The sequence below is a fragment of the Neophocaena asiaeorientalis genome, unplaced genomic scaffold (assembly GCF_003031525.2).
Source record: "Neophocaena asiaeorientalis asiaeorientalis breed wild unplaced genomic scaffold, Neophocaena_asiaeorientalis_V1.1 scaffold267, whole genome shotgun sequence".
Classification (NCBI taxonomy): Eukaryota; Metazoa; Chordata; class Mammalia; order Artiodactyla; family Phocoenidae; genus Neophocaena; species Neophocaena asiaeorientalis.
The window spans coordinates 447,816-473,952 of record NW_020173204.1 but is presented as its reverse complement, the minus strand read 5'-3'; the positions used below and the strand labels follow the sequence as shown (position 1 = coordinate 473,952).

At 38.0% G+C, this 26,137-nt stretch overlaps 1 protein-coding gene across 11 annotated transcripts in view; it reads right to left on the bottom strand.

The window, feature by feature from the left end:
• Positions 1-26,137, bottom strand: part of WDR17 (WD repeat domain 17) — an 81,920-nt gene that overhangs the window by 13,069 nt on the left and 42,714 nt on the right. For all 11 annotated transcript variants that reach the window (XR_003003282.1, XR_003003279.1, XR_003003281.1 and 8 more), the window contains 14 exons: positions 24,171-24,262; positions 21,658-21,740; positions 19,680-19,766; positions 15,882-16,046; positions 14,172-14,374; positions 12,955-13,104; positions 12,739-12,869; positions 11,583-11,708; positions 10,185-10,340; positions 7,425-7,489; positions 4,661-4,793; positions 4,106-4,197; positions 2,703-2,802; positions 1,727-1,866 (listed from right to left, as the gene is read on the bottom strand). Coding sequence is in view for 7 of the 11 variants with exons in the window: in XM_024744946.1 (XP_024600714.1) it covers positions 1,727-1,866; positions 2,703-2,802; positions 4,106-4,197; positions 4,661-4,793; positions 7,425-7,489; positions 10,185-10,340; positions 11,583-11,708; positions 12,739-12,869; positions 12,955-13,104; positions 14,172-14,374; positions 15,882-16,046; positions 19,680-19,766; positions 21,658-21,740; positions 24,171-24,262 (1,723 nt within the window). In the remaining 4 variants the exon portion in view is untranslated. The remainder of the gene's footprint in view (positions 1-1,726; positions 1,867-2,702; positions 2,803-4,105; positions 4,198-4,660; positions 4,794-7,424; positions 7,490-10,184; positions 10,341-11,582; positions 11,709-12,738; positions 12,870-12,954; positions 13,105-14,171; positions 14,375-15,881; positions 16,047-19,679; positions 19,767-21,657; positions 21,741-24,170; positions 24,263-26,137) is intronic.

The window sequence follows — 26,137 nt, the reverse complement described above, 5'->3', positions numbered from 1 at the left end:
CGACCATAGTTCTTGAGAGACGGAACTGGGTCCTCTCGAGGGATGGCCTGCGTTAGGTACACTTAAGTCTGAGACTGATGGTGGGGCACCACTCCATCCTGATGGGGGAGGGAGCTCTTACATCACTGTACGATATGGGTAAAAATTAGAATAACTCTGAGATTCCCGAATCTCTCTGAAGCCCCCAGATCCGACAGGAAAGGAGTCCGGGAAGCACTGCTCTTTTTCTGACTCAGCCCTGGATGAGGGGGCGGTGTAGTGTGACAGCTGCCATAGACTGAATGTTTGTGTCCCCCAAAAGCCCTATGTTGACATCTAACCCCCGGCGGGATGGTATTAGGAGGTGGGGTCTTTGGGAGGTTATAGGGACATGAGGGAAGAGCCGCGATGAATGGGATTTAGTACCCCGATAAAAGGGGTCACAGGGAGCCCCCTCACCCCTTCCACCACATGAGCACAGCAAAAACGCAGCCAGTTACGAAACGGGAAGCCAGCTCTCATCAGACACCGAATCTGCCAGTTTATCTTGAACTTCTCACTCTCCAGAACCATGAAAAATAAATTTCTCCTGTGTATCAGTCACCCAGTCTGTAGCATTTTGTTACAGCAGCCCCAGCTGACTAAGACAGTAGCTAGGAGTGCAAACACCGGAGCCAGTTTATGTAGCTTTGAGTCCTGGCACGACCATTTACTGAGACCAGAGGCAAATCAACATCTACCGCATAGTTGTGAGTGAACTGTTGCATGTTGCATGTAAGTGCTTACGACGGTGCATGGCGCACAGTGAGCGGTAAGGAAGTGTTAGCTAGCGATGACGATGATTCTCATCTGTAGTGTTCAACAGTGGCATCTGTATAGCTCCATCGTAAGAGCGGGGGCCTGTGTGCAGGGAGTGTAGAGTGGGGAGACGTGAAAGTCCTCATAAACAAGCTTATGTAGAAATTTCCCAAGGTTCTACGTGAGAAGACAGAGGTCTAAAATCATCTTTATTCAACAAACACGTGAGTGACAGCACCATCTCCTTCCTCCACGATGAAGGACTGTCTGCCCTGAGAAGTGAGGGAGAATTGCTGTGAGCTGGAGCTCCAAGTCCCCCAGGGACTCTCCCGGGTCTGCCTCTTACAGCACAGCCCAAGTTTGTTCCAAGTGTCCGGCTACACCATCTTTATTATTACTCTCCATTAGAAAAGTGACTTTATTTTCTAAACCTCAAACTAAGACCCAAGATCTGACAAGAATGAGTGTAAACATGCAGAATTTAAAAAGTGGGAATGTTGGGCTTCCCTGGCGGCGCAGTGGTTGAGAGTCCGCCTGCCGATGCAGGGGACGCGGGTTCGTGCCCCGGTCCGGGAAGATCCCACATGCCGAGGAGCGGCTGGGCCCGTGAGCCGTGGCCACTGAGCCTGCGCGTCCGGAGCCTGTGCTTCGCAATGGGAAGTGGGAATGCGTGGTCCTGATAATCTTAAGAAGTGCACATTTACCGTCTCATGGTGCTTTATGTGTTTGAAATATTACACGTTACAACTGGGCTACTTTAGAATAAGTGATGGCAGATTTCGCTACATAGCCACGGTAGTTCTCACTCTTAATTCGTGCTCACATCTTATCTTTATCTAAAAGGGAGCTCCTATATTCTCCCAACACACATCTTATCAAGAGCAACTTACCACATTCAAAAAATGCTTCCGTCACTAGGAAACTATTCTTTGACTTTAGAAATGCTCACCACGTTGGAATCATCATGCACTTTCTCGCCAGCAGCTCGAGGGCATAGTGGGTTGCGGGTCCTGCCAGCTCTCCAAGCACTGTGCCCACACAGACTGCCAACTCCAGCTCGTTTCCGCGAATCAGGTACGCCATAGCCAGCTTGCTCAATGAGAAGAGAATTCCTTCAGTTTCATAGATGCTGGGTAACATCGTCATTCCCCTACTTCATCTCATGAAGCAGATAAAGTTGTATTAACCTATAATCGATTATTCTTATAAAATACCGAGTGCAACATTTGTCTACGGTACTTATGTCAGGGCAACTACAGTTTTCAGATGGAAAAGCTGATAAAGGGACACAGAGCACATTTTATAAGGTCAGAATTTAAGAGTTTCGAGCCTTTGCTCACATTTTTGTAATTAATAACAGTCTCTCTGCAGTATCCTCAACATGTCCTTCAGTCCCTCTATCAGAAAAAAAAAAGTAAATTCGTAAAATCTTCCTCGATACTGTACAATGACTATCAATTATCCCTTAAGGCCAACATAGCTAAGGATACATGCAAAATAGAACCCACATCTTTACTTAATGGTTTCCTATTACATTAGAGGCTCAAATGAAAAATACCTCAAAAACGTAACTTGTGAAGAATATACTAAAGTATTTATAAAAATAACTGCTTTCAAAAGTCAGGTATTCTGAGTCCAAGTCCAGTGACTCTTCCCTTTACCACACTCCTGCTTCTCATATATGATGAAATACTTAAAGTTAGGTTTTGACAAATATGTCTCTTGTAATAAAAATAAATAAATAGGTAAATAAAAGGATCTCATAGTCTGTAGAGTTTATCTGTGTTTATTGGGCATGTAATCGCTCAGGCTTGGAAAGCATGCAAAAACCAGATCTTACATAGGAAGTCACCGTATTATTCCCCCTCAAACATCAGGACGTATCTTAAGAGCTTTTCATTCACATGAGCCACTTTGAAATGTACCTCGATATTATCCACAGCGAGGTGGCAACACGCAGCTAGGACTGCCCGGCCATCCTGAAAATACCATTCCGCCAGCTCTCTGCAGGCTTCCTGCAGGAGTCTAGGAAGAAAAAGTGTACGTACTGGATATAAACACGAGGACTCCATCATAACAGTGAACTGATGCCTTTTTATAACAAGCTGCTTAAGGGATCCAACAAGATTTAATTTTATATCCTTGGTTTAGGTAGAAAGCCTGATTTGGGGGGAAAATCAGGAAAGCAGAGTCTTTCTTAGCAGATGAGCTGATAAAGCTACCTGCTCTCCCCTGCAATTTTTCTTCTTTTCAGAAGAAAAGCCAAATTTTCAGAATTTCCCATCCTACATCGAATAATTTATGCCTCAGCTATAGGGGCAGTTAACCTTAGAAGAATTACAGGTTGAACAGAAACTTTTCAAGATTTAGGTGATGACTGGAACAGGGGTGGTGTAATGTTAGATCTTTAAAATGCCAAGTTTAGAAATGGCAGAGAATAACAGCAAAGAAACAGGAAGAAATGCGTTAGTCCCAACACATTATTTGCCTAACATTTTGTGATCATTTTTACGTGTCAAGTGTCCTAAAAGTTTAAATATCCTATTTCCTAGGGCAATGATAGGAGCTAAGAGAAGACGCAGAGGAAGGTAGATTACTAGACTTAAAAAAGGTCAAAAGGCTGGAGAATCCTAATTTCCATTTCTTTTAAAAACTTTAGTATTTGGATTTCCTTTTTTTTTAATTTTTAAAAACATTTGTATTGCAGTACAGTTGCTTTACAATGTTGTGTTACTCTCTGCTGTACAGCAAAGTGAATCAATTACACATATACATATATTCACACTTTTTTAGATTCTTTTCCCATAGAGGTTATTACAGAGTACCGAGTAGGGTTCCCTGTGCTCTACAGCAGGTCTTTATTAGTTACCTATTTTATATATAGTAGTGTGTATATGTCAAGAGACCTAGATGTTGTTCCAGATGCTAATACCAGGATGTCGTGGATTTTGAGTGATGTCAGGGAGATGTTATCCACACTGAGTCTAGGGTGAAGCATTAATAAACAGCACATCTTACTTTTACTGCCTCTCCTCCCCAGCAGGTTTGATCAGATTTTAAGGATTTAGGTGCTTTATATGCAATTTCTGTACTGAAATGCAGTTTGCTTTTCTGGAAGCTACATAAGACGTGTGGCGGCTGTGTCTATGTGCCTGACATTTCCCTCCTCGTCTAGGGACGGATGCTGTGACGGAACATGACTGTGGTGAGAAATGCAGTTGAGGACACGAGACAGACAAGTCCTCTGCGTGCCAAGAAGGATGAACTGCCTTAAAGGGAAACCAGCCACCAAAAAGTATTGATCCCCAACAAAGAATGAATCGCTCACTCGTTAAAGTCTTCCTTGTAGATATCATCAGAATAAGAAGATCCTTTAGGTGTTGAAACATGGAAGGTTTGCATATTTCCCTCACAAGCAGCCTGGAATTTAATGCAATCTTTAGTTAATCTGTAGCTAACTGCTGATAATGGACCAATTTCAGAATATTCTTTTGAACAAAGTATATTTAAATGATGTTTGAAATTTATACTACGATTTGGAGATAGGCTTAGAATTAAAAAAAAAAAAACAAAAAAACCAACCCATGAACTCTGTTGTATCAACAGGAAGCTTCAAGTGAATGATTACTAGAGTTGTTCAAGTGTATACAACGTTCAACAGTGTAGAAAAGGCCAGAGTTCAGAGATGCCTGCATGTTTAAAGATCTAAAATAGGTTCGGTGTGGCCAGAGCAAAGAGAGGGTGACTGAAATGTCCAAGAAAGAAGGTCGGGAGGTGGGCAGAAGCCAAGCCATCTACAACTCTGTCCATCACGTGAACATGACCTTCCCCCTCCCACACGCCCCTCCCAGTGTGTCCAGCCCGTGTCGTTACGTGTTTGTACCTGTGCAACAAGCAGAGCTTCTTTAAGCTGACCTCTTGACATAAAAAAATGGACTAATTTTTTCACATCGCCAGTGGCTATGCAGTATGGAATGACATCATCCTTATCTTCCTGGATTAGCTGATCAGCTCTCCTAATAAAATAACAGCAAAGCTTTTTTGTATATAACAGAGTAATTTCAAGGTTCTCAGTTTGACTGAGATTCTCTGAAGTATCTAAAATTTGCATCAGAATCCACAAAGACTTAGATTTATAATCATATCACATATGGAGAACAAAAGTTTTCTGAAATAGTAAACACTGTTAGTACTTGTTTTTCCTTAGGAAACTACAAATTTTCATATTTTAAATGCAATGAACATTTCAGGTCTTAAAATTAATGTAGCTTAGCTATTAAAATAAGGAATATATCTTTCTGACAAGTTGTTAGCTAGATATGTGTGATGGGACATCTACTCTCAATTGGATTAATGCATATGTGGGTGTCTACTTCACTAAAGACAGATAATTTTAAGTGTTTTAGTGAGCACAACGATTGGCGAGCCTCTAAATGCAAGTAGCCTAAGAATCATTAAAAAGGACAATTCAAGACAATTTGATTTCACTGTTACTTATATTTAACAAACATGAAATTTATCTCTGTTTTTATTTTTTCCCCACTCACTGTCATCACTGGCTATGTTTTTGCTGTGCTCATATGCTGGAAAGGGTTAAGGAACCTTGCCCCAAGCAAGGTAGCTTAAAGAAAACTAATGTTCCCAATATGTGAGGGGGGAGCGGGGGCCTGATCTTGGAGATTATGAAGGATATACATGTGTCTGTCTCTGTCTCTCTACATCCATCACTGTCTGTCTGTCTGTCTCTGTTTCTCTTTTCCTGTTTTATGTCCCCATTACTTTCTCAATGACCAACCTCGTTAATTCCACTCTTAATGTTTAATCTCAGTTTTACTGAAAACTAATCTGGAATATCTAATTTATGCTGGCACCTGCATTAAACTCCATTTCAACTGCTAACCTTTGGGTGGGTGCAGTAGACACTTTTTTATTTAATAATAAAACAACAGTTTTATTATTGTTTGCCTAGATCACTGTTAACAGTCTCCAGTTCATGGGGTCATTGGAGTTTTCCCTAACAACCAGGCTTTTACCATCTGACCCTGATTTCCCTGTTATAGCTGTTTAGAAACAATATTCTCTTCCTGGGCATTTAGAAGTAGGACTGAGACACTGCCGATCAATCTTTCTGAATGGCTGGATGCGTAAAACATGAACTTAGGAGTTGCAGGGAGATGATTTTCTGGCCACCATGTGAACTAAGGAGCAGAGAAAATCAGGCGTTGGTTTTCAAAGATAAATGAAAAAGACTGTTGTTTCTTAGGTTGAAACAAAATTGTTTTGTGAAATAAATACCCTCTGCTAACCTGACTTTATTAAGGTTTCAGTGGGAGCAGTGACATTTACAATCGTGTAGTAATTGTACACACAACAGAAGACACATGAACTTAGAATGACTTTGGATTCTCAGAGCTTAGTCTAAGGAGCCTGCAGTCTGAGGGCTGGAGCTAGCTATTGCTTACTTATTTGGGGAGAGTAGGTGCTGGGGAATGGTCCACTTTCCCACGGCTAATGCGTTAATCCTTCTGTATTTCATGCTTAGTCTCTGATTGATTTTATGGGTACACGTGAGTTACAGTTGAATTTTTTTCTAAACCCTGTCCCGTGAAACGAAAACCAAACTTCATTTTTAATGCCAGAAGCAAGGTAATTACTCATTAAATAGTCTTCTATGGTAACTGGCACGTAGTGAGCACTAAATATCTGTGGAACGAATGAACAGAACAGAACAGAGAGCAGTCTCTGTTTCCCCCTCAGAAGATACGTGGTGGAAGCCCTAATCCACAGTACCTGTGAGTGTGACTTCATTTGCTGATATAATTAAGTTAAGACGGGGTTGTACTGGATTAGGGTAAACTCTAAATCTGATATGACTGGTATCCTTATTAAAAAGGGGGAATTTGGACCCAGAGACGCACGGGGGATAATGCCACGTGAAGACTTAGCAGAGCCTGCAGTGCCAAGGGCTGTCGGTAACCACCAGAAGCCAGGAGGAGAGAACGGACCTGATTCCTTCTCAGAACCTCCAGCAGGAAGCAACACTGCTGACAACTTGCTAGCCGTGAGAGAATACATTTCTGTTGTTCTAAGCACTCAGTTTGTGGTCCTTTCTTATGGCAGCCCTAGGAGACCAATACACCTCAGAAGAAATCTTGTTTGTTTATTACATTCTAGAACAGGGACATCCGGTTAACCTTGTTCAGTGGTAAAACCCTTCTTCATCATCAGAACTACCTTGTATACATGCAGAGGACACGGCAGGAATTTGTGTCCACAGAGAGAATTTCTGAGATTATTTATAGAATGACTATTTCACAAACTTTGCTAACCTTCAAGAAATCTTACCACTTATATTTCAATAGCAATACATTAACCAGTGAGTATGTTGACTGATCTGTCATTTCCTCCATCAACATGGGGGAATTGGCCTCCCACCACTGTTCTTATCAGATGTCAGCTCAAATATAAGAACGCCAAATGACTTATAACCGATTCGTGTAATTTACTGTATCAGGAGATATAAAATTCAGTTATCATTTAAAACAACATAAAAGTAAAAAATCTCAAAGGCTACTAGCATACTCATATATTGCTTCTATTTTAACAAAATGTAAAACATCTGTTTGGACACAGACTCTCTGCCTCACCTCTGCATCAACTTCTTCCAGTATTTCACAGACACCCCTGGCGCAACTGACAAGGCTTTGTCCCACTAGAACAGGAGAAGAGAAGAGCAGAAACATACCCATTTTGATTGTACGGGCTAACTCTTAACAGACTTTTTAAAAACTGAACTCATATTTATAATACAAGTTTTTATTAGCGTGTTTGGATTTCCAGACATATTTTTTGTATACCATCTCGTGCATTCCCTAAAGTATAAGTATTACCATAGTTTAAAATAAAATAAGATATATAAATTCCCTGATTTAGCAGGGAAAATCCCAAGCCTACAGAAAAAGAAAGAGCAGTGGAGGGAAGGAGGGGAGCAGAGAGAGAAAAAGAAAGGAGGTTGGGAGAAGGGGTAGTACATAAAGTATGTAGTTTGAAAAATATACTAACTCACCTTCCCACACAACACCAGAGTAACCTGGTCTATGGCAGTCTATGTTCTATTTTCAAAGTCATACATACACTGAAATTTTTATTTCACTGTTACTTATACTTAACAAACATTTATTTCTGTTTTTATTTTTTCCCTACTCATTGTCATAAATTTTATTCATTGTAATTGATATTCCTGTCTTCATGTTTTAAAAATTAGACTACTACTAAAAGAAGCTCGCTGTTCAATTAAGGCTGATTGTGACTGTTGTCTGAAGACACAGATTTCACTGAATTCAAGTCTAGAAGGGAACTGAGGAGAAAATATTCTGAAATATCACTACATAAATCCAAACTTCATTTTAATGAAGGCTCTCTGAGACAGGCAAGTTCTACTGCAAATAAAGCTAGAAAATTGGTAATTAGCCTGAAAATAATAGGTTAGGGAATTTTTAACACTACATTATTTATAATCATGTTTTTTGGGGGAAATTCGTCTTTATTATAGTAGGGATGAATGGAAGAAAGAAATTGAAATGTAGATTAAATTAACTTTAAAATCACCAAGCTCTTTCAATAAAAACATGTGTTGCAAGTGAAAAGAATAAATGTTTTCCTAATCTCATACTGTCAATTTTACAGAAATAGAAGCTCTTTGTAAGGCGGTGATCATGAACAATTATAAGGACACCTATATTTCTAAAGGGTTGCAAGCACAGTTTTTTGATCATTAAGTCCATTGGTGAAAGTGCATGCCAACAAAATTATTAGCTCCATAAGTAAATGCCTGCTTATCTTGAATTAAATTGGAACTAAATATAACTTAAAATTATATACACCCAAATATATAACTCAGAAAGATAAAGAATTACACTATTCTACCAAATTTATTTGTTCTTTTTCTCCTTCACTTTTGATATTCTTTCTAGGAGTGCCCCGTTAAAGAAGTAACTTTTAAGTCATAGCTTTATTTCTTCATAAGAAAAATTTCACACTGCTCCTAAGTTAAACATGTTTTTAGTTTGCAATTCCTTTTAAATACCACTTTTAAATGGTACACTTTATTATCTTAGATCAAGCAGTAATTCATTGTTTGTCTCTAATGTATAGGGAAATACAAAGGTGAGCTAAAAGTAATTTTGATACAGTTTAATGTAATGTTACTGTTTAGTTTTACTTCATATTATTTATAAGTATTCTTTTTTTTAAGTTAGTTTTTTTTAATAGATCTTTATTGGAGTATAATTGCTTCACAGTACTGTGTTAGTTTCTGTTGTACAACAAAGTGAATCAGCCATTTGCACACATATATCCCCATATCCTCTCCCTCTTGAGTCTCCCTCCCACCCCTCTAGGTGGTCACAAAGCACCGAGCTGATCTCCCTGTGCTCTGCGGCTGCTTCCCACTAGCTACTATTTTACATTTGGTAGTGTATATATATGTCAATGCTACTCTCACTTCGCCCCAGCTTCCACATCCCACCCCTGTGTCCTCAAGTCCATCTTCTATGTCTTTATTCTTGCCCTGCCACTAGGTTTGTCAGTACCATTTTTCTTTTAGAGTCCTAATATCATGCTTTGTAATTATAAAATTAATTAACCAAGAGGTTTTCAGAAATTATCAACCATGGAATGAGTCCATGTCATTCTAATCTTTTATTTTTCATGGGTAGGAGAATTTCTGTTGACCTAAAAGTACACATGCCAAAAAATGAAAGGCTCAATAAATCTTCCCAAACTGAATACTAGTGTAATGAGCTCCCAGATCAAGGAACAGAAGCCCCTCCTCTCTTCTGCTCTATTTTAGTCACCACCCATTTCCCAAAGGAAACCACCATCCTGAATTTTCATAGAATGGATTCATCCAAACCTTTTTGGAAAACTGTTTTGTTGATTCAGTGCTCTCTAAAGATCAGAATGCACCTTCACCAGAGGACCCTCAGAGGGGGTCAGTGTGGGACTGACAAATGGTATTAGCAGGGGGAATTCACTGGGAGCAGATTAGCCAACATAGACTTTTTTAGGAATCAAAGACTAGAGTCGAGGACAGTGGTTCTCACAGGTTAGCTTGTTGGGAAGAGAAGCTGGAGGGCTTAGAAAAGCACCTGTCATTGGGCTCCATCCCCCGAGTTCCTGGTTCTGTAGGTTTGGGTGGGAAATGCACGTCTAAGGAGTTCCCAGGCATGCTGATACTGCTAGCCGGGATCTCACTTGGATAGCTACTGCTCTGAGGTATACCCCTGGTATCAGATTGGCAGAGAACCAACCAGACCTGGAAGAAGATAAGCTTGATATTTAGTATCTGACTGAGACTTGGAACACTGTGTGAGACTCCTTGGTTTTGCTTTAATAGCACATTTTACCTCTCCAAGTTCCACCATCAGCTCACAGTATCTCCGGATCTGTCCTAATCGCAAGTGTATTTCAGCAGCTTCCTTCAGCCTTTCCTCTTTAGTAGGGACACCGATACCACCACCAAATTTAGACATCTTGACTGTGGTTAGTTCTTGGGCTTCAGACTGGTTAAGAAGAAAATGAAATGATCTAAATTTTGTTATGCAACAGTTAGTGATAACAGATCATTATAAAAGCATTATACAGACACATATTTTATAAGCATATAGCACTGGAAATTAAATATTTTTTTAAATCAATGCTTTTTATCTATAAAATTTAACACCTCTTTAAACACAATATTTTGGTGTGGTGAAGAGTAGGGCTTGGATATGCCTGGTGTGGGTGGGAAGAAGCTAAATCCCATTTTCCTTAAAACTCACCAGAAGTCCAGAGGCCAAAAGGTAGTGAGTGATAAAGTGGTATATAACTGGTGAAAAAATATATAATAAAAAAATAAAAACTCAAAATTATTCTAATTGGTTTCTATGCTATCAATAGGTAACTGTTACAGTCCTTAGGTGTTTAGTTTGTGATTTAAAAGGGTACTTCTCGGGCTGCCCTGGTGGTGCGGTGGTTGAGAGTCTGCCTGCCGATGCAGGGGACGCGGGTTCGTGCCCCGGTCTGGGAGGATCCCACAATGCCGCGGAGCGGCTGGGCCCGTGAGCCATGGCCGCTGAGCCTGCGCATCCCGAGCCTGTGCTCCGCAACGGAAGAGGCCACAACAGTGAGAGGCCCGCGTACAGCAAAAAAAAAAAAAAAAAAAAAAAAAAGGGTACTTCTTTATGAAAATAGCTGCTTCCTATCACCATCAAATCCACATCCCTGGCATGATTCTCTCCATGGTCCAACAATTAAATAGTCACCCATTGATACTTCATTGCAAATATAAAAGCTTTTTCTTCTTTCTGGTCTCAGGACTGGTTTACTGTTGGAACTGCGTATCGCTCCATGTATAAGGTGACTAGTAGTTTTGTACTGAAATTCATTAAGGGATAAAATATGAACGGTTTTAATAAAATATATCCCAGAATACAGCCTAGCAGGACTCTGAGACACAAATCAGAGTAGCCCATGCATACAATCATCTGGTAATAGTGTAAAGGTAAAACATTTCAAGGGCTTTCCAGGTGACCTTTGAAGAATTTCACGAGATTCAACCTATGAAAACCATGGCTGCCTTAATCTGTTCCCCAAATAATTGATACACTCGTGATCAGTTTTTACTGAAGGTTTATGTCCTCAGTGTTCACTTACTTCAGTCTACCAACTCTAATTATATATGCAAAAAATAATTTTCATATTTTAATAGTGAAAAGGCAAAACAATTTTGTGTTTGAGTACATCACATCTGCATATTTACTTACTGTTCGGAATGTAATCAGATGTTTCAAATGCATTATTCCTTTACAGTAGTTCTGAGGAAGTAAGCTATCATCTTGCCCTTTTATCACAGCAACTAAGTCCCATAAATTGTCACTGCCACCCGGAGGCTAAAAAGTTGATACAGAACATCCAAAGATAGAATAATGAATTAAAAACCCCACAGCATTTTGCACCTTTAAAAATATAATGCAGGCATATCTAACTTGAAAAATTAACAGGATAAAAAAAAAAAAAAAAAAAAAAAAAAAGAAAAATTAACAGGATAATAACTATACTCTATCTTATTTATTGTTTCTGGTTTCCATTTGCTTTTTTTGTTTGCTAGGCCCTCTGAGATCCTTGCTGGATTAATGCATGCACCCAAATTGTCTATTGAGGACCAGAGGGGAAAAGCTTTATTCGTTGCAAAAGATCCTTGAATCACCCACAGTCCCAACAAATAGCCTCTATATATACAAATGTGTGTGTATAAGCACGTGTGGTATAATATGAAAATGTTGGATATTTTCAAATGTATATAGTAGAAACTGTTATAATTTATAAAACAACACTAAATTTAAAATCACTTAAGGTCGGTGGCAAACTTTTTTTTTTTTAAACTTTTTTGATTACATATTTTGTTAGCTCAGAAATAATCTCAGCTGTCCATCACCATGTGGAAGATCATGAATAGTTCTTGAGGTGAAGAGGGTCTTCAAAACAAAACACGCGGTTCTGAAGTACAAGTAATAATTAAGAAGGAAAAGTTGATTTATTGCCAATAATAAAAGATAATAATATCAAGGCGAGGGCCAGAACAGAAGGTAAGGAAGCATGCTGCTATAAAAACAGACATGGAGACCACACAGCAGCAGCTGACAAGTTAGGAGGTAGGTCGGTAGCTGAAGTGCCCTAAAGGCTGTCAGAAATGCTACTGGTTAGTCAATGATCGATTTTGTCAGTGTTAGTAGGGTGGAAACAGCAAATTGCCTTCTTCTCTCTCTTTTTTAATGTCTCATTGCCCTCACAACTTATGGACCATTTGCTTTCTTACACTGGGATGACACATGTAAATATGTGATAACTTAATGACAAAAAGTTGTCACAATTCACTTTGGCAAAGGGGAAATTTTCACATTTAATTCCTCTAATACTTACTGATAAACATTCTGAAAACCATCTTAGTTTTTTCACACGAGGGTTGCCACTTAGTTTCTCTACCTCCTGTTTGATATCTCTTGACACTTTGCCACACAGCAGAGGGGGCATGCCTTGTTCTACAGCACAATCTGGAGAAGAGACACAACTCTGAGAAAAGAGCGCTTATAAAATCGTATTTAGAAAGAAGATCTAATACATGCAGAGTTTCCATACCAGTGTTCCCGATAATTTCTTCCCAGGATCTATCTGCCAGAATATTTATTTGTAAAGGAGTGATTAACGGCGTTAATGACCAGAGTCTCACAGTAGAGTCCCGGGAGCACGAGGCCATAGTGAAGGGGCGACGTGGGTGGCATGCTAAACCTGATGGAGGAAATAAAGCCATTTACTAAAGGAAGCACTGAAAAATATGTTTTATTGATGTGTACCTCCTAACCCTTCCACAGAACTGAAGTTGTGGAGAAGTGTTTTAAATAACATTTCTGTCTTGGCTGAAAACAATACACAGGTGTAAAAAAAGTATTTAGCATCTTCTGTAGATATGAACACAGAGTTGAATAATTATTAGAAAGCAGATGGTCCTGGATGAAAGTGTTGAAATTACATTTCAGTTGGTATGTCAGTGAGCTGACTGTCATACCCATGGAATACACAGCGATCCAGGGGTGGGTGGATGTTCTCATCACACGATAAAGAAAGACTTGAGGACCTTTCATTTTAGAATGTCCAGAAATGGGATTCTCTCCCACACTCAGTCCCACACTGCAGTAACTAAAAGGCCATTGGCGTAAAGCATATGGATACAATGACTAGGTTAGGGTTAACTGCTCTCAATAATCATTTTTGCATTCTTAATTTACCTACTCAACCCCATCAAGGTTTGGGTGCTACAAATGAGGGTAAAATCATGTGCAAAAGGTAAGGAATCTGATTTTCCATTCCCAACTCATTTATAGTAAAAAAACTCTGTACTATATTAAGAAACAAAACATTGCCTCAAATATCCAAAAATAGAGGTAAAGGAATGGCTAACTACGTCATACCTAAGTTATTAAGGACTTCCTGTTTTACAACTTACCTTTGGGGTGATGGTAAGGTAACGGAGAAAAATCCAAGCCATACATGAGAATATGTGCAAGGGTATATGTGTGCCTGCATGCATGCGTGCGTGCGTGTGTGTATGTTTCTCTACAGGGATAGAGAGAAAGACACCACGGTGCTAACAAGAGTTATTTTCTGATTATTTCTGATGACATTTTCTATTATCTTCTGTGTATTCTGATACTTAAATAGTAAGCATGTATACTTTCTACTAAGATAAATGTTATTTCAAAATGAAACCCTGTAAGACTTCTTCAAAAATACTGTCTTGCTCAGAAATTATAATCATTAATATAGCAAAATTTAAAAGTACATGAAAAATACTTTACCATATACATCTGCACCATGATCGTACACGGTATCCAAACAAGCTCCTTCCCGAGTGTCCCACACTTTTATAGTATAGTCCCAGCTGCCAGATATTAGTAGGTATGGGATCTCAGTATTCCACATTAATCCCCGCACAGGTGCCGTGTGTCCTCTAAGAACGTTTATGCATGCATCTTTAGTATAATCCCAGATTCGAACAGAACTGAAAACAATATTATGTATGTAATACAAATTATAATTTATCTAGAGTATCAGCATATTCTTAATGGAACACAACGATTATTTCTCAGTATATTGAAAAAACATTTTATGTTTCAATATATGCTATGATTCTCTTCTTTTTAGCATATAAAAATGAATTTTATTTATTTTAAAATGAATAACTAACTAGGCTTGAGCCATCCTATTCCAATATTTTTTCCTTACTTTTACTGACCATTAACCCCTGATACTAAATATATGATTTCACAGTTTATGTGTTTAAAAAATTGCTTTCTTAAAATAAAATATCCAGAACAGATAAAGCCAAAGAAAAATATGACTAACAACATGTATACAGTAACTTAAGAGCACTCAAATTATTTGTGTAACTTGAAAATACAGCGTGTATGACGACGGGTATTATTTGAAAAATCAATTCGTATCTGTGCTTTTATCAATACAGGAAACACTTCATGTTTTTGTCAGTTAAATAAGTTTCTTGGTCTGTGGAATCACTCTCAGATCAAGTACAAAACTTAAATATAAATGGGTTCATAATACTACTTGAATCTACTGACTGTGTAGAGTACAAATGTTACTGAAGGGCAATTTGAACTCAAAATCAATTTAAGACCTCCAAATGCCAACTCTGCTTGGACAATTCATAATAATCTTTTAGTTAAAGATTTATATAAACCTGAAAAATATCAAAATATTAATACTCCAAAGGTTATATTACACTATTAGGAGACATACCACATATTTTATTTCTTAAAGCATATCTCTTTCTGCTATATATAAAAGACTCCTTTCTTCTTTTTCCCCTTTATACCAGGACAGAATAATGTGGTTACTATATACTACAACTTTTACTTGCACCAAGTAAGATTTTTCTTACCTAAATTTATCTCATATTCAAACAGCCCAAACTGTACCATGCAAATGTATCTTGTCTGGATATAAAATATAGACAAGATTTCAGAAACTTTCATAAACCCAGAAAAAAAAGTTATGTCACTCTCATTTCTAAAATATCTTCTTTTCATGCTAGCATATATAATCATCTTCTTTTATTCCATTCTTAATGAAAACAGATTACAGCTGTTTTCCACATTAAATATGGGAACATTATTAAAAATAAACTCGTAAAAAAAAAATAATAATAAAAAAAATAAACTCGTCTCTACGTGTTACAAAGGTTTATTGTTTCAGACGTTTTTCCCTTTCCCAACAGATTTCTGTTAACTTTGTTCCTAATAAGAGAGAAATAAGCATCTATTGCAAGTACAATAAATAAGGAAATAGAAATCATGAATCAGATGCTAAGTATGGAAAATTTTAATTTACTTTTAGTTGGATGCAATTAGATACTTGTTAGCTGACTACTCGTTAAGTACATGTCTAAAATAGTTCCACATACACGTTGGATCATATAAATAAGTACACTTCTATAAAATTACAAGCTTATGATGTTTAGGACAAGAAAATTAGAATCCAAAAATACATACCCATCATCAGAGCCACTGCAAAGAATTCCCTCCCTCAGAGGAGACCACCTAACATGGAACACTTTCTCTGTATGCCCACTAAACACTTTCAGTGGTTGATCGGAACTGGTGGCCACATAATAGACGCGAACATTTTTGTCTTCACAGCCAGTGGCTATCATGTCTCTGAAATATCACCCACGGCACATAAAAAAATAAAAAGTTTGATACTATTTGTTACTGATAGTTTTCAAATGCACACAGTTCTAACTTCTAAAACGAGAATTTTTTGCTTCCTTAATGAAGTTACACTGAAAACTTACCTAAGTAAAAACATCATTTACAGCAACCGCTCTAGTACAGAGTTTCTCAATGTTTCCTTTCAATCAGTTGTGTTTTTATTTTATTTATGAGAGATAATGGCACAGTCATTTCTATACATTCTTTTTCAAGATGTCTAGATTCATAACTTTAGTATTTCTCAGACCTTTATATTTTGCAACTACTGGGTCTTAAGAAGGGTCTCGAACGGTCAGTGACTGAGATTTGCTTAATTGCTTGTAGGCACGTTATTAATTACTACATGCCCTGACCGTTGGTAAATTTTGTTGTGGCAGGGATATAAATAGCAATGCTTCCCCCAGAAGTGTGCTAGGAAAGCTCCCCGCAGAGCCAGGGTCGTCTCATCTGACAGTAAGTCACATTCCTGGTTTTCCAATTCTCTTTGGTGAGATGCTTAACTGCTTGATCCAACAGAATCCTCTGGGAATATAATACGTGGATCTGATCTTTTAACGATCTTGGCTCTAAGAGAGTGAGATAGCTAAGCAACTATTTGTACCCTAGCCGTCATGCCTGGAATACTGTTCCCAACGGAATTCGAGTACTAGGCAGACCTGTGGCATCAGGTACCAGCCAGAACAGTCTCCCCGAGGAACATTAACAACCGTATAAACAGTCCCCAGGCTTTAAAGGTAAAGAGGGGAAGTTACACGTTTTGGACCCAGCTGTTATCAAAACCTTCTCCAAACTTCACATTGTTGATTTTTGTCGCATGGGTTGTAATACCTATATTTATTTAACCTCACATGCATAAATACACCAGTTTGTAAACTGCATGCCAATCTATAAATGTGTCGATTGCATGTGCCCAAGGCCCACTGATAAACAGCCCGTTCCTCTATGTGGGAAAATATATTTTGCATAATACAAATATTTACACGTATACACGAGCATATTTCTGTATACATGTCTATGCAGATACATAAAGATAAAATCTTAGAAATGAAAAAATATTCAAAGAAGGTACATACAGATATCCAAATTATAAATTCAGAAATATCTTATGAATAAACTTTTATAAGTTCAAGGTGTTTCTCAATTATGTCCTAGGATGCTAAGTGGAATATAAATACAGAAATTAGAACATTTAGAAAAGATTTTTTAAAATAAAAGTGAAATTTTTAAATGAAAAATGAAATTTATTAGGTAGGCTTGGTAGTAAACACAATAGTTAAGTATAAACGACTTTTTAAAAAAAAAGTTTTCTTAACCAACAAGGCATACTGCATTAATTTCTAATTTTGTTTCCTACCGGTCAAATTCTTATTAACCCTATAAAACAGAGAAATAAGAATGTGGAACTGTTCTGTTGATCATATGCAAGGTAATTCTACTCATTTTTATATTCAACAAATATTTATTAAACATCTGTTTTTTTCAAGGCATAGCGAGGGTCAGAAGCACAGTGTTTTGCTAAGAATATACTGCTAAAAACAGATAACCACTACTGATCTCATGGAGCTTACATTTTACAGGGTGAAGCAGCCAATTCACAAATAAAACTTAATTTTATGATGTTAAGTGCACCCAAGGCTTATTATACCATAGGGGAAATTTTACCTAATATGGGGGTCAGGGAAGACTTTTCTCCAAAAGTGGTTTTTTGAGCTGAGAGCTGAAGGATAGGGAGAAGTTACTTATATCCGGCCCGGGTTGGGAGGAGTTGTATGGGGTGGGATGGGAAGTAGAATCCTAGATGGAAGGGGAGACAGGAGTGAAAGCCTTGCGGTGAAAATGAGCTGACTGGTTCAAGAAATCGAAAGCCACTGTGGCTGGATATAAGGAACAAGGGAAGCAAGGCTTGTAATGTGATACTAAAGTACAAAGGAATGGGATTATACAGGGACTCCCTTGTAGGACTGGCTAAGATTCTGCACATTATCCCAAGATCAATGAGAAACTGTTGAAGGATTTAAGCAGGAGAATGCCGTGCTCACGTCTGCGGTTTTAAACGCTCACTCTGACAGCAACCTAGAGAACACAGAGAGAGGAAGTGGTGACGAAAGGTGTGAATTCTGGAATTGATTTAGAAGACTTTTGCAGAAGTCCCAAAACAGACAAATGTCATTAGTTTAGTCGCTGGAGGGATGGTTGGGTAAAGAAGGATATTTAGATGGAGGATATGACAGGAATTGATGGCTGGCTGCAAGTGAAAATTGAGAGATAATAAGGTCTAAAAGAAGAGGGCTTCCCTGGTGGCGCAGTGGTTGAGAGTCCACCTGCTGATGCAGGGGACGCGGGTTCGTGCCCCGGTCCGGGAAGATCCCACATGCCGCGGAGCGGCTGGGCCCGTGAGCCATGGCCGCTGAGCCTGCGCGTCCGGAGCCTGTGCTCCACAACGGGAGAGGCCGCAACAGTGAGAGGCCCGCGTACCGCAAAAAAAAAAAAAAGAAGAGGTCAAGGATTTGGGCTTTAGCAGTTTGTTGTTTGCATTTTCAGGCCACTGAGGTGGGAAATACTGCAGAAGAGCTGGTCACGAGCTCATTTTAGAGCCTCTAACCGGGGACCTCCCTGGCAGTCCATGGTTAAGACTTTGCCTTCCAATGCAGTGGGTATGGGTTCGATCCCCAGTCGGGGAGCTAAGATCCCACATGCCTCGGGGCCAAAAAAAACAAAACATAAAGCAGAAGCAATATTGTAATAAATTCAATAAAGATTTTAAAAATGGTCCACATGAAAAAAAAATTTTTTAAAGTACCTGTAACTGTGTAATAAATGCTTCTGTATTTACTGGAAGAAACTCATAGATCCATCATTTTGTATAATATGTGATTTGACTCAGAACACAGTGTAATAAGGTTTTAATATTTTAGTATGTATATTTTACGACTCTAATATGGAAAAGCATAATTCACATTGTTTTCACAATATTTAAAGAAAGTTTGAATTTTTAAAGATAATTTATATCCCATCAAAGAGAGGTTTGAAACACAAGATTCTTGGAAGTGCAGTGGCTTAAAGGATCAATTTTAGTGGAGGTTTGACTTGGATTAATTTTTAAATCTAAGCTGATCTTTAATGCCAGGCTCTTAAGCAAGGCTGACCTTTCAAAACCATTCTAAGTTCCGTGTCATGGGAAGTCACCCAAGGCCATGGCATTTGCATTAGGTGGAGGCAATGGAAAGTCACGGGGAACAAAATACCATTGCACAGATTCCTAAAAAGGGTTCAGAGAAAGGGCCACGTTCCTCAGAAGACACACACAGATTGGACTGATTTCCATGTTTCATTAGTCAGTCATATGCTTTTCCTTAAAGCAGCAGGAAATAGCTTGAAAGTAGGAAATCAGTATTTCTAAATCATATAAAAACCTCACGGAATAAAAACAGACGGTTACACGTGCAATTACAAGGCTAGGCAAAGGGAATATTACCTAAAAAGAGTCATGAATATTACCTATGGAAATAACATTGAACTTTATGGCTATTCAAAATCTCTGAAATGTAATTATTACTTATTTCCGGAAAAAATATTTACCTGTTGTTTTGGCTCCAATCACAACCAAACACTGCAGCTGGATGTTTGTATTTGTGTAGTACTTTACCATCAACTGTTCGAATAATACTGAAATTAAGTATAATATATTAATAGAAAATTACAACAGTCTAAATACATCATTCAAGGGAAGAAAGCCCGAACTGTAAAATTTGAACATAAGTGTTTTAGGAAAGAGACCTTGTCTGCAAAGCACAAGGAACATTTAAAAGTACTGTGTAAATATTACCAATTATGAGTAAGGATATTTATATCACATAGCATTAATTATGGTAACCCACTGAAACCAATTTAAAGGAGATACATTTTTATTTAGAAACTATTTCTTATATTTTTAATTAGGGAAATACATAGTTTAATACATATATTTTAAAATATATGCATTAGATTTCAGCTTCAAAATTTAACAGTTCAAAATGTATGTTTAAAACAACTCATTTATAGTATTGGGTGCATGCACTATTACACCAACTGCAAGACATATATTTTCATGGCATGTTTTAAGTGATACAACTAGAAATTCAGAGGACCCCTTCTCCCAAAACAGATCCTATATACTTTCACTGCAAAAACAAAAGCAGCTCTAATACCCTCCTATTATATTACCATAGTGCAAGGGCTATTGATCCCATTAGGGACACAAAGCTGTGTATAAATTAATGTATTGCAAAGTCTTAAAAGTCTTTGGAAAAGACCTTTTTAAAACATCACTAGGGCTTCCCTGGTGGCGCAGTGGTTGAGTCTGCCTGCCGATGCAGGGGACAAGGGTTCGTGCCCCGGTCTGGGAGGATCCCACATGCCGCGGAGCGGCTGCCCGTGAGCCATGGCCGCTGAGCCTGCGCATCCGGAGCCTGTGCTCCGCAACGGGAGAGGCCACAACAGTGAGAGGCCCGCGTACCGCAAAAAAAAAAAAAAAAACATCACTAGGCCCACCAAAACTTTGAGGTTACTGGAGAGTGGTGGTGACCTACGCTTCCAAATATTTAGTCATTGACTGTGGTATTTATCAAATAAGTAATGCCCTGAGAATATATGGTAAAGCTAATCATGTATCACCTAGTCAAAAAACTCTTACGTACATCTTTCGTATTTTGGTATGTATCAATGAGCAAATAGTCATTTTCAAGGGAAAAAAATCACTAACTGTTGTTTCTGAAAATTTTAACTTCTTGGTAAAGATCTTTGGTTTCCATAACTACTGTATTTTCCACTGAAATTACAAAGTGAGGAAGAGAAGATTTTGGGCTGGGTATAGCAAAACCTAGGAGGAGATAAACTTTACTACTTCTCAACAACCATAAGTGCTTATACTACCTGCCAAAGATGACAATACCTATAGCTATAGGGTAGCACCGTTGGAATAAAAACATTTTTTTTAACTCAAAGGCAATTCTTCCCTTACATATATTTCTTGGAAGCCTCCTTTTTCCTGGGACTCAACAGAATTAAGAAAGCACATATTTCTGAGAAGTTAGTCACTTTCTAAAAATAGGCATTTCCCACAGGCATGGTCTTATTCCTCCTTACAAAGCCTTTTTATCCTTTTTTAAATAATAACACCTACTGTGAACAAGTTTCTAGAGCACTTGATACCTCTTTAATCACTTGCGAAACTGAAATACCACTCCCTCAAAATGTGATGAAAATTAGACTCTGTGAAAGTCCTTTAAGTTTCTTTGAGGCAAGTCACGGTATTCTAGTTAAAATTCGAGTAGTATTTTCATCTAGAAAGAATTAGTGGTTTGTTTATTTTTAAACATCATTGCATTGTTATTTATTACTGATATATCATAGCAATGTAGCATGTGCCCATGCGGGCTTATAAATAATATTTACGATAGTAGGTAGAGCTGTACAAATGGAATCTCATCGAACATTTTAATGTATGTGCTAACATGATACAATTGATATTATCAAATGTATCTTTTATAAACAGTGTGATTTCATACATAGTACTTACCAGTAACCATCACCACTGCAGGTTGCTATTCTTTTGGAATCTTTATGACTCCAGGCAATGCAGAATATTCCATTTTTTCCATGCTTCAAAAAATGTAAAATACCTATCAATAAGAAATAATTCACCCCTTTTTCCTCTTATTTATTTATTTCTTCTAATATTACTTTGCTATTAGGAACTTGCTCTAGATGATGCTACAGAGACACTACTGTCAACAGCAGAAGGCTGAATACACACTTTAAAGAATGTGTAACGCTGTCAACACTTAAGAAACAAAACCATTGTTTTAAGACATAAATGGGTGGCTCTATTTCCTTTTTGTGGACACTGGTAAACACCCAGAATCTGCTTCCTCGGCCATCTGTAGAATTAAGCTCTGCTTAATAGCTTAATACCTTTTTCTGTAAAAGCCCTTCTGGAGATGAAGATGGTTATCTATCTGCTTTCTAACCCAGTTAGGCTCCTAAAACTACAGTATAAGAGGTGCTGCAAGCAGCTGTTATTATTGATTGTTCTTCTAAATTTCAAATTTTTATTTTTATGAAGCAAAGAAGGTTTAAGGTTATGATTATAATAAATCACTCTGTATTTGCCTGTACTCTATATTTATCTGTATTCTTGGACTGGGAAAGGGTAAAGGAATACAGTCACAGCTGGTATGATGAGAATTTTTAAAAACCCAAAGAATATATTTTATACATAGGAATGTCATTCATCAACTAGGTAATGGGTGTATAAAGGTTGCAACCAATCCATTTCCAAACTTTGTTTAAAACATTTCCGTTTTATATAGCACTTAAATCGTGGCTGCTCTTAAGGGAAGACTACAGTGACTTTTTGTCTGGAGCTTTAAGGCTGTTTTACTAAGGTGGTCCCCAGTTTGCTATTTTTACCTTTCTTGGGGGATCAAGGTGGGTAGCTTTATAAAGATTAACACAAGAATGGAGGTAGTCTCTATACTCACTTGAAGGAGGGGAGGTCCTCCATCAGCTGTGTTCGTCCCCGTGAACGGGGCACTTATGGCTCCCTCACGTCCTGCATTTTATTTGGTGAGGCATGCGTAACTTAGTTAACTGAAGCTGGCACTGTTCATTTTCCCCACATTTATTATCCTAGATGTAAGCGGTTTCGATATTGGTCTTAACTATGCTATTGGAGCTGGGAAAGACATAAATGGACGTAAGAGACGTCCCTGATGCTCAGGGCTGGGCTGCTGGAATCAGGCTGCACCTGCCGAGTGCTAATAGGAAGATACTTAGTTGACAGGACGCCAAGATGCTAGAAGAAGAAATCGACAGATTTGACATCCAAGGATAAGATTCTTGAATTAGGTCAAAAGTTGCTTTTCCAGGTTCATCTTTTCTTCTTATATCCTTACTTATTATGGGATATGCATCGTTCTGGTGATGGGGAGGGCAGAAGGTGGGCTGGGGGAGTGCTGAACTGAGAACATTGTTGTTAAGTAGAGAAAGGGAAGGATGACCTGTAGTCCTTTGCCAAAGTTTCCTCTTTTGAGAGCAGAATTGCACACTGGTGGTTGTTGAAGTTTCCCTACGGCTCTGCATTTGTCACATAACTTCCGTAACCCCTGGAAGATCAACGCTACTTGATTTTCAGAGAGAGAACAGTCTTTTGTATAAATGGTTTTAAAGCCTCGATATATAAATAATTATCAAGTAAGTTATATGTTTGATAAACTTCAACAGTAATCATTTGAAATGAATGAAATTTCAAGAGAGTGAGAGACAATCCTAGATGCTGTTCACATTTCCCCCCATTCACAACTAACATACTGTAACGAGAGCATACGTATTTACAAAATATTAACAGAACTCAGGGAAATATGAGATGACAATTTAACTCCAAGCAGAAGGAAAAGTACAATCTGTGACACTACAAATAGGAAGAGAGGAGCTTTTAGAACTTGTCATGGAAAAATGGAATTTGAGACTTGGAAGGAAACCTAAGAAATTATATAATCCAACTTCACCATCTTATAAAATGAACAATCAGAAGAGATATGGGAACATATGTACATGTATAACTGATTCACTTTGTTATAAAGCAGAAACTAACACACCATTGTAAAGCAATTATACTCCAATAAAGATGTTAAAAGATAAATAAATAAATGAACAATCAGCTTCAAGGCAATAAAATTATGCTCTCTATGTCAAGAGCTAATCAGTGACAAAATTGAGACTATAATTTGGGTCTTGTTCCGAGTTTAGTCTTTTTCCAACTTTTGAATATTTGCCTAGACAATTTTGTGGAAGGCGACCCAAAATTCCTTTGAACCTCTAATGCAACTTTAGGTGAATTTTTGTATCTTAGGCTCAGCTACATTTTTCAGAATTCATTTTAGCACGTGCATGTCCTCTTGGATTTTCTTCTAATTAAAAGACTACAATGCCACCTGGTGACTCACTAATAAATTAAGAGAGGAAAGCATTTAAAAAACGTGAAGCCATATAAGGCATTATGTTATTCGACTAGCAATAAATACATCTTACCTCATTAAATCGTTGTACGATTTTGCCCTTTTTAATATCCCAAATAAAAGCACCATTTCGAGAAGTTGCTCCAGCAATACAATTTAAATCACCTTAGGAAACAATTTGTTAGACATTATATGAAATGTTTGCCACAAATGTTAATTCTTTTCAAAAATGTAATTTTTGAAAAAGTAAGACTTGAGTTTGCAAAGTGGCTCTTTTTTTTAAATAATGAAAATTATCAAATGTATGCAAATATAGAAAGAACAGTATAATGCATGAATCCATCATACAATTTCAACAATTATCAAAATATGGTCAATCTTATTTTGTCTATAGCCCCCTACTGGATTTCTTTGGAGCAAATCTCTAACATTGTATCCTTTCATCAATAAATACTTGAGGATGGATGTCTAAAATACAGGAACTCTTTTATTAACATGACCAAACTACTACAATCACAAATAGAAAAATTATCAAAAATTCCTCAATATTATTACATATCCATTCGGTATTTACATTTTTCTGACCATCTAGTAATTTTTTTAATGGTTAGGAAAGTATTTCTCTAAGCAGGACACGTGAAAAAATTCATTTTCTCCATCAAAGACATAAACAATGCTCTTTGTTTTTAAGAAGTTAAAAAAATCTGTTAAAATTGAACTGCAGCTAAGTTAGTAGCTGGTCTTGAATTTTTTGCAAGGCAGTCAAAGAAGAGGTTTGCTCCATTAGAAGAAAGAAATAGCTGTTATCTGTCTCCTAGGAGTAAAAATATGGAGGAATTATTTTGTGAGAAATGACTATAAATACTAAAAGAAAAGGCCTCACCATTTTTTTCTAGGGTTTTCATTCTGCTACCCTTTTAGCGCTCTAAAATTATTGGGGGTAAGTTTCCATATTTATATGCACTTCTAAAAATTTGCCTGTGATATCTACTCTAAAAATAAAGGAAAATTTGCAATCATCTATAACCTACTATACTTCCATCCAGTGTCAACCTTAGCCATGGCTCACGGGCCCAGCTGCTCTGCGGCATGTGGGATCTTCCCGGACAGGGGCACAAACCCGTGTCCCCTGCATCGGCAGGCGGACTCCCAACCACTGCGCCACCAGGGAAGCCCTTTGCTAATCTTTTAAGTTTCATCCATATTTACCTAACAATAGTGATTCATCAGTAATCACTTTGCAAAAAGTGGCAGAATTTCCATTTTACAACATTTTTATTTTCTTAAGGCAAATTCTCAATGTAGAGAGTGAAATAAGCTTGAAGTAAGATTGGGCCTTCTGTGTTATGATTTGAAACAACGGTTTTCACAGTCACAATTTCTATTCAAGCTTTAGGTGTGAGGCTTGAACACGTTTTGTAGAAGGAAGAATGATCAGCTCGCTGCTGTTACAGTGTCACTGCCCTGGCGGCCCGATTCCTGTATCTCAACCCAGCAGGCCCTGCTGTGACGATGCAAACTACCATGACTAAGAGCACAGGCTTAACCATCAAACTGACAAGGGTTCAAATCTTGACTCCACCACTACTCCCTATGTATATAATCTTGGGTAAGTTACTCAACCTCTCTGACCTCAGATCCTCTTTAATAAATGTTGGCTCTCACAATCGAAAGTAAAGTGAAGAGGGAGGTAAAGAAGAGAGCAGAAAAGAGTGCTAGTTCTTTTTGTTCCTTACATCGTTTTGTTTTGTTTTTTTTTGCGGTATGCGGGCCTCTCACTGTTGTGGCCTCTCCCATTGCGGAGCACAGGCTCCGGACGCACAGGCTCAGTGGCCATGGCTCACGGGCCCAGCCACTCCGCAGCATGTGGGATCCTCCCGGACCGGGACACGAACCCGCATCCCCTGCATCGGCAGGTGGACCCTCAACCACTGCGCCACCAGGGAAGCCCTGTTCCTTACTTATTAATTAGTGAAGTAACATTTTTTTCCAATTAGCTTTGGATCTATAATGGCACTAAGTATTTTCTGCTTCAGAGAA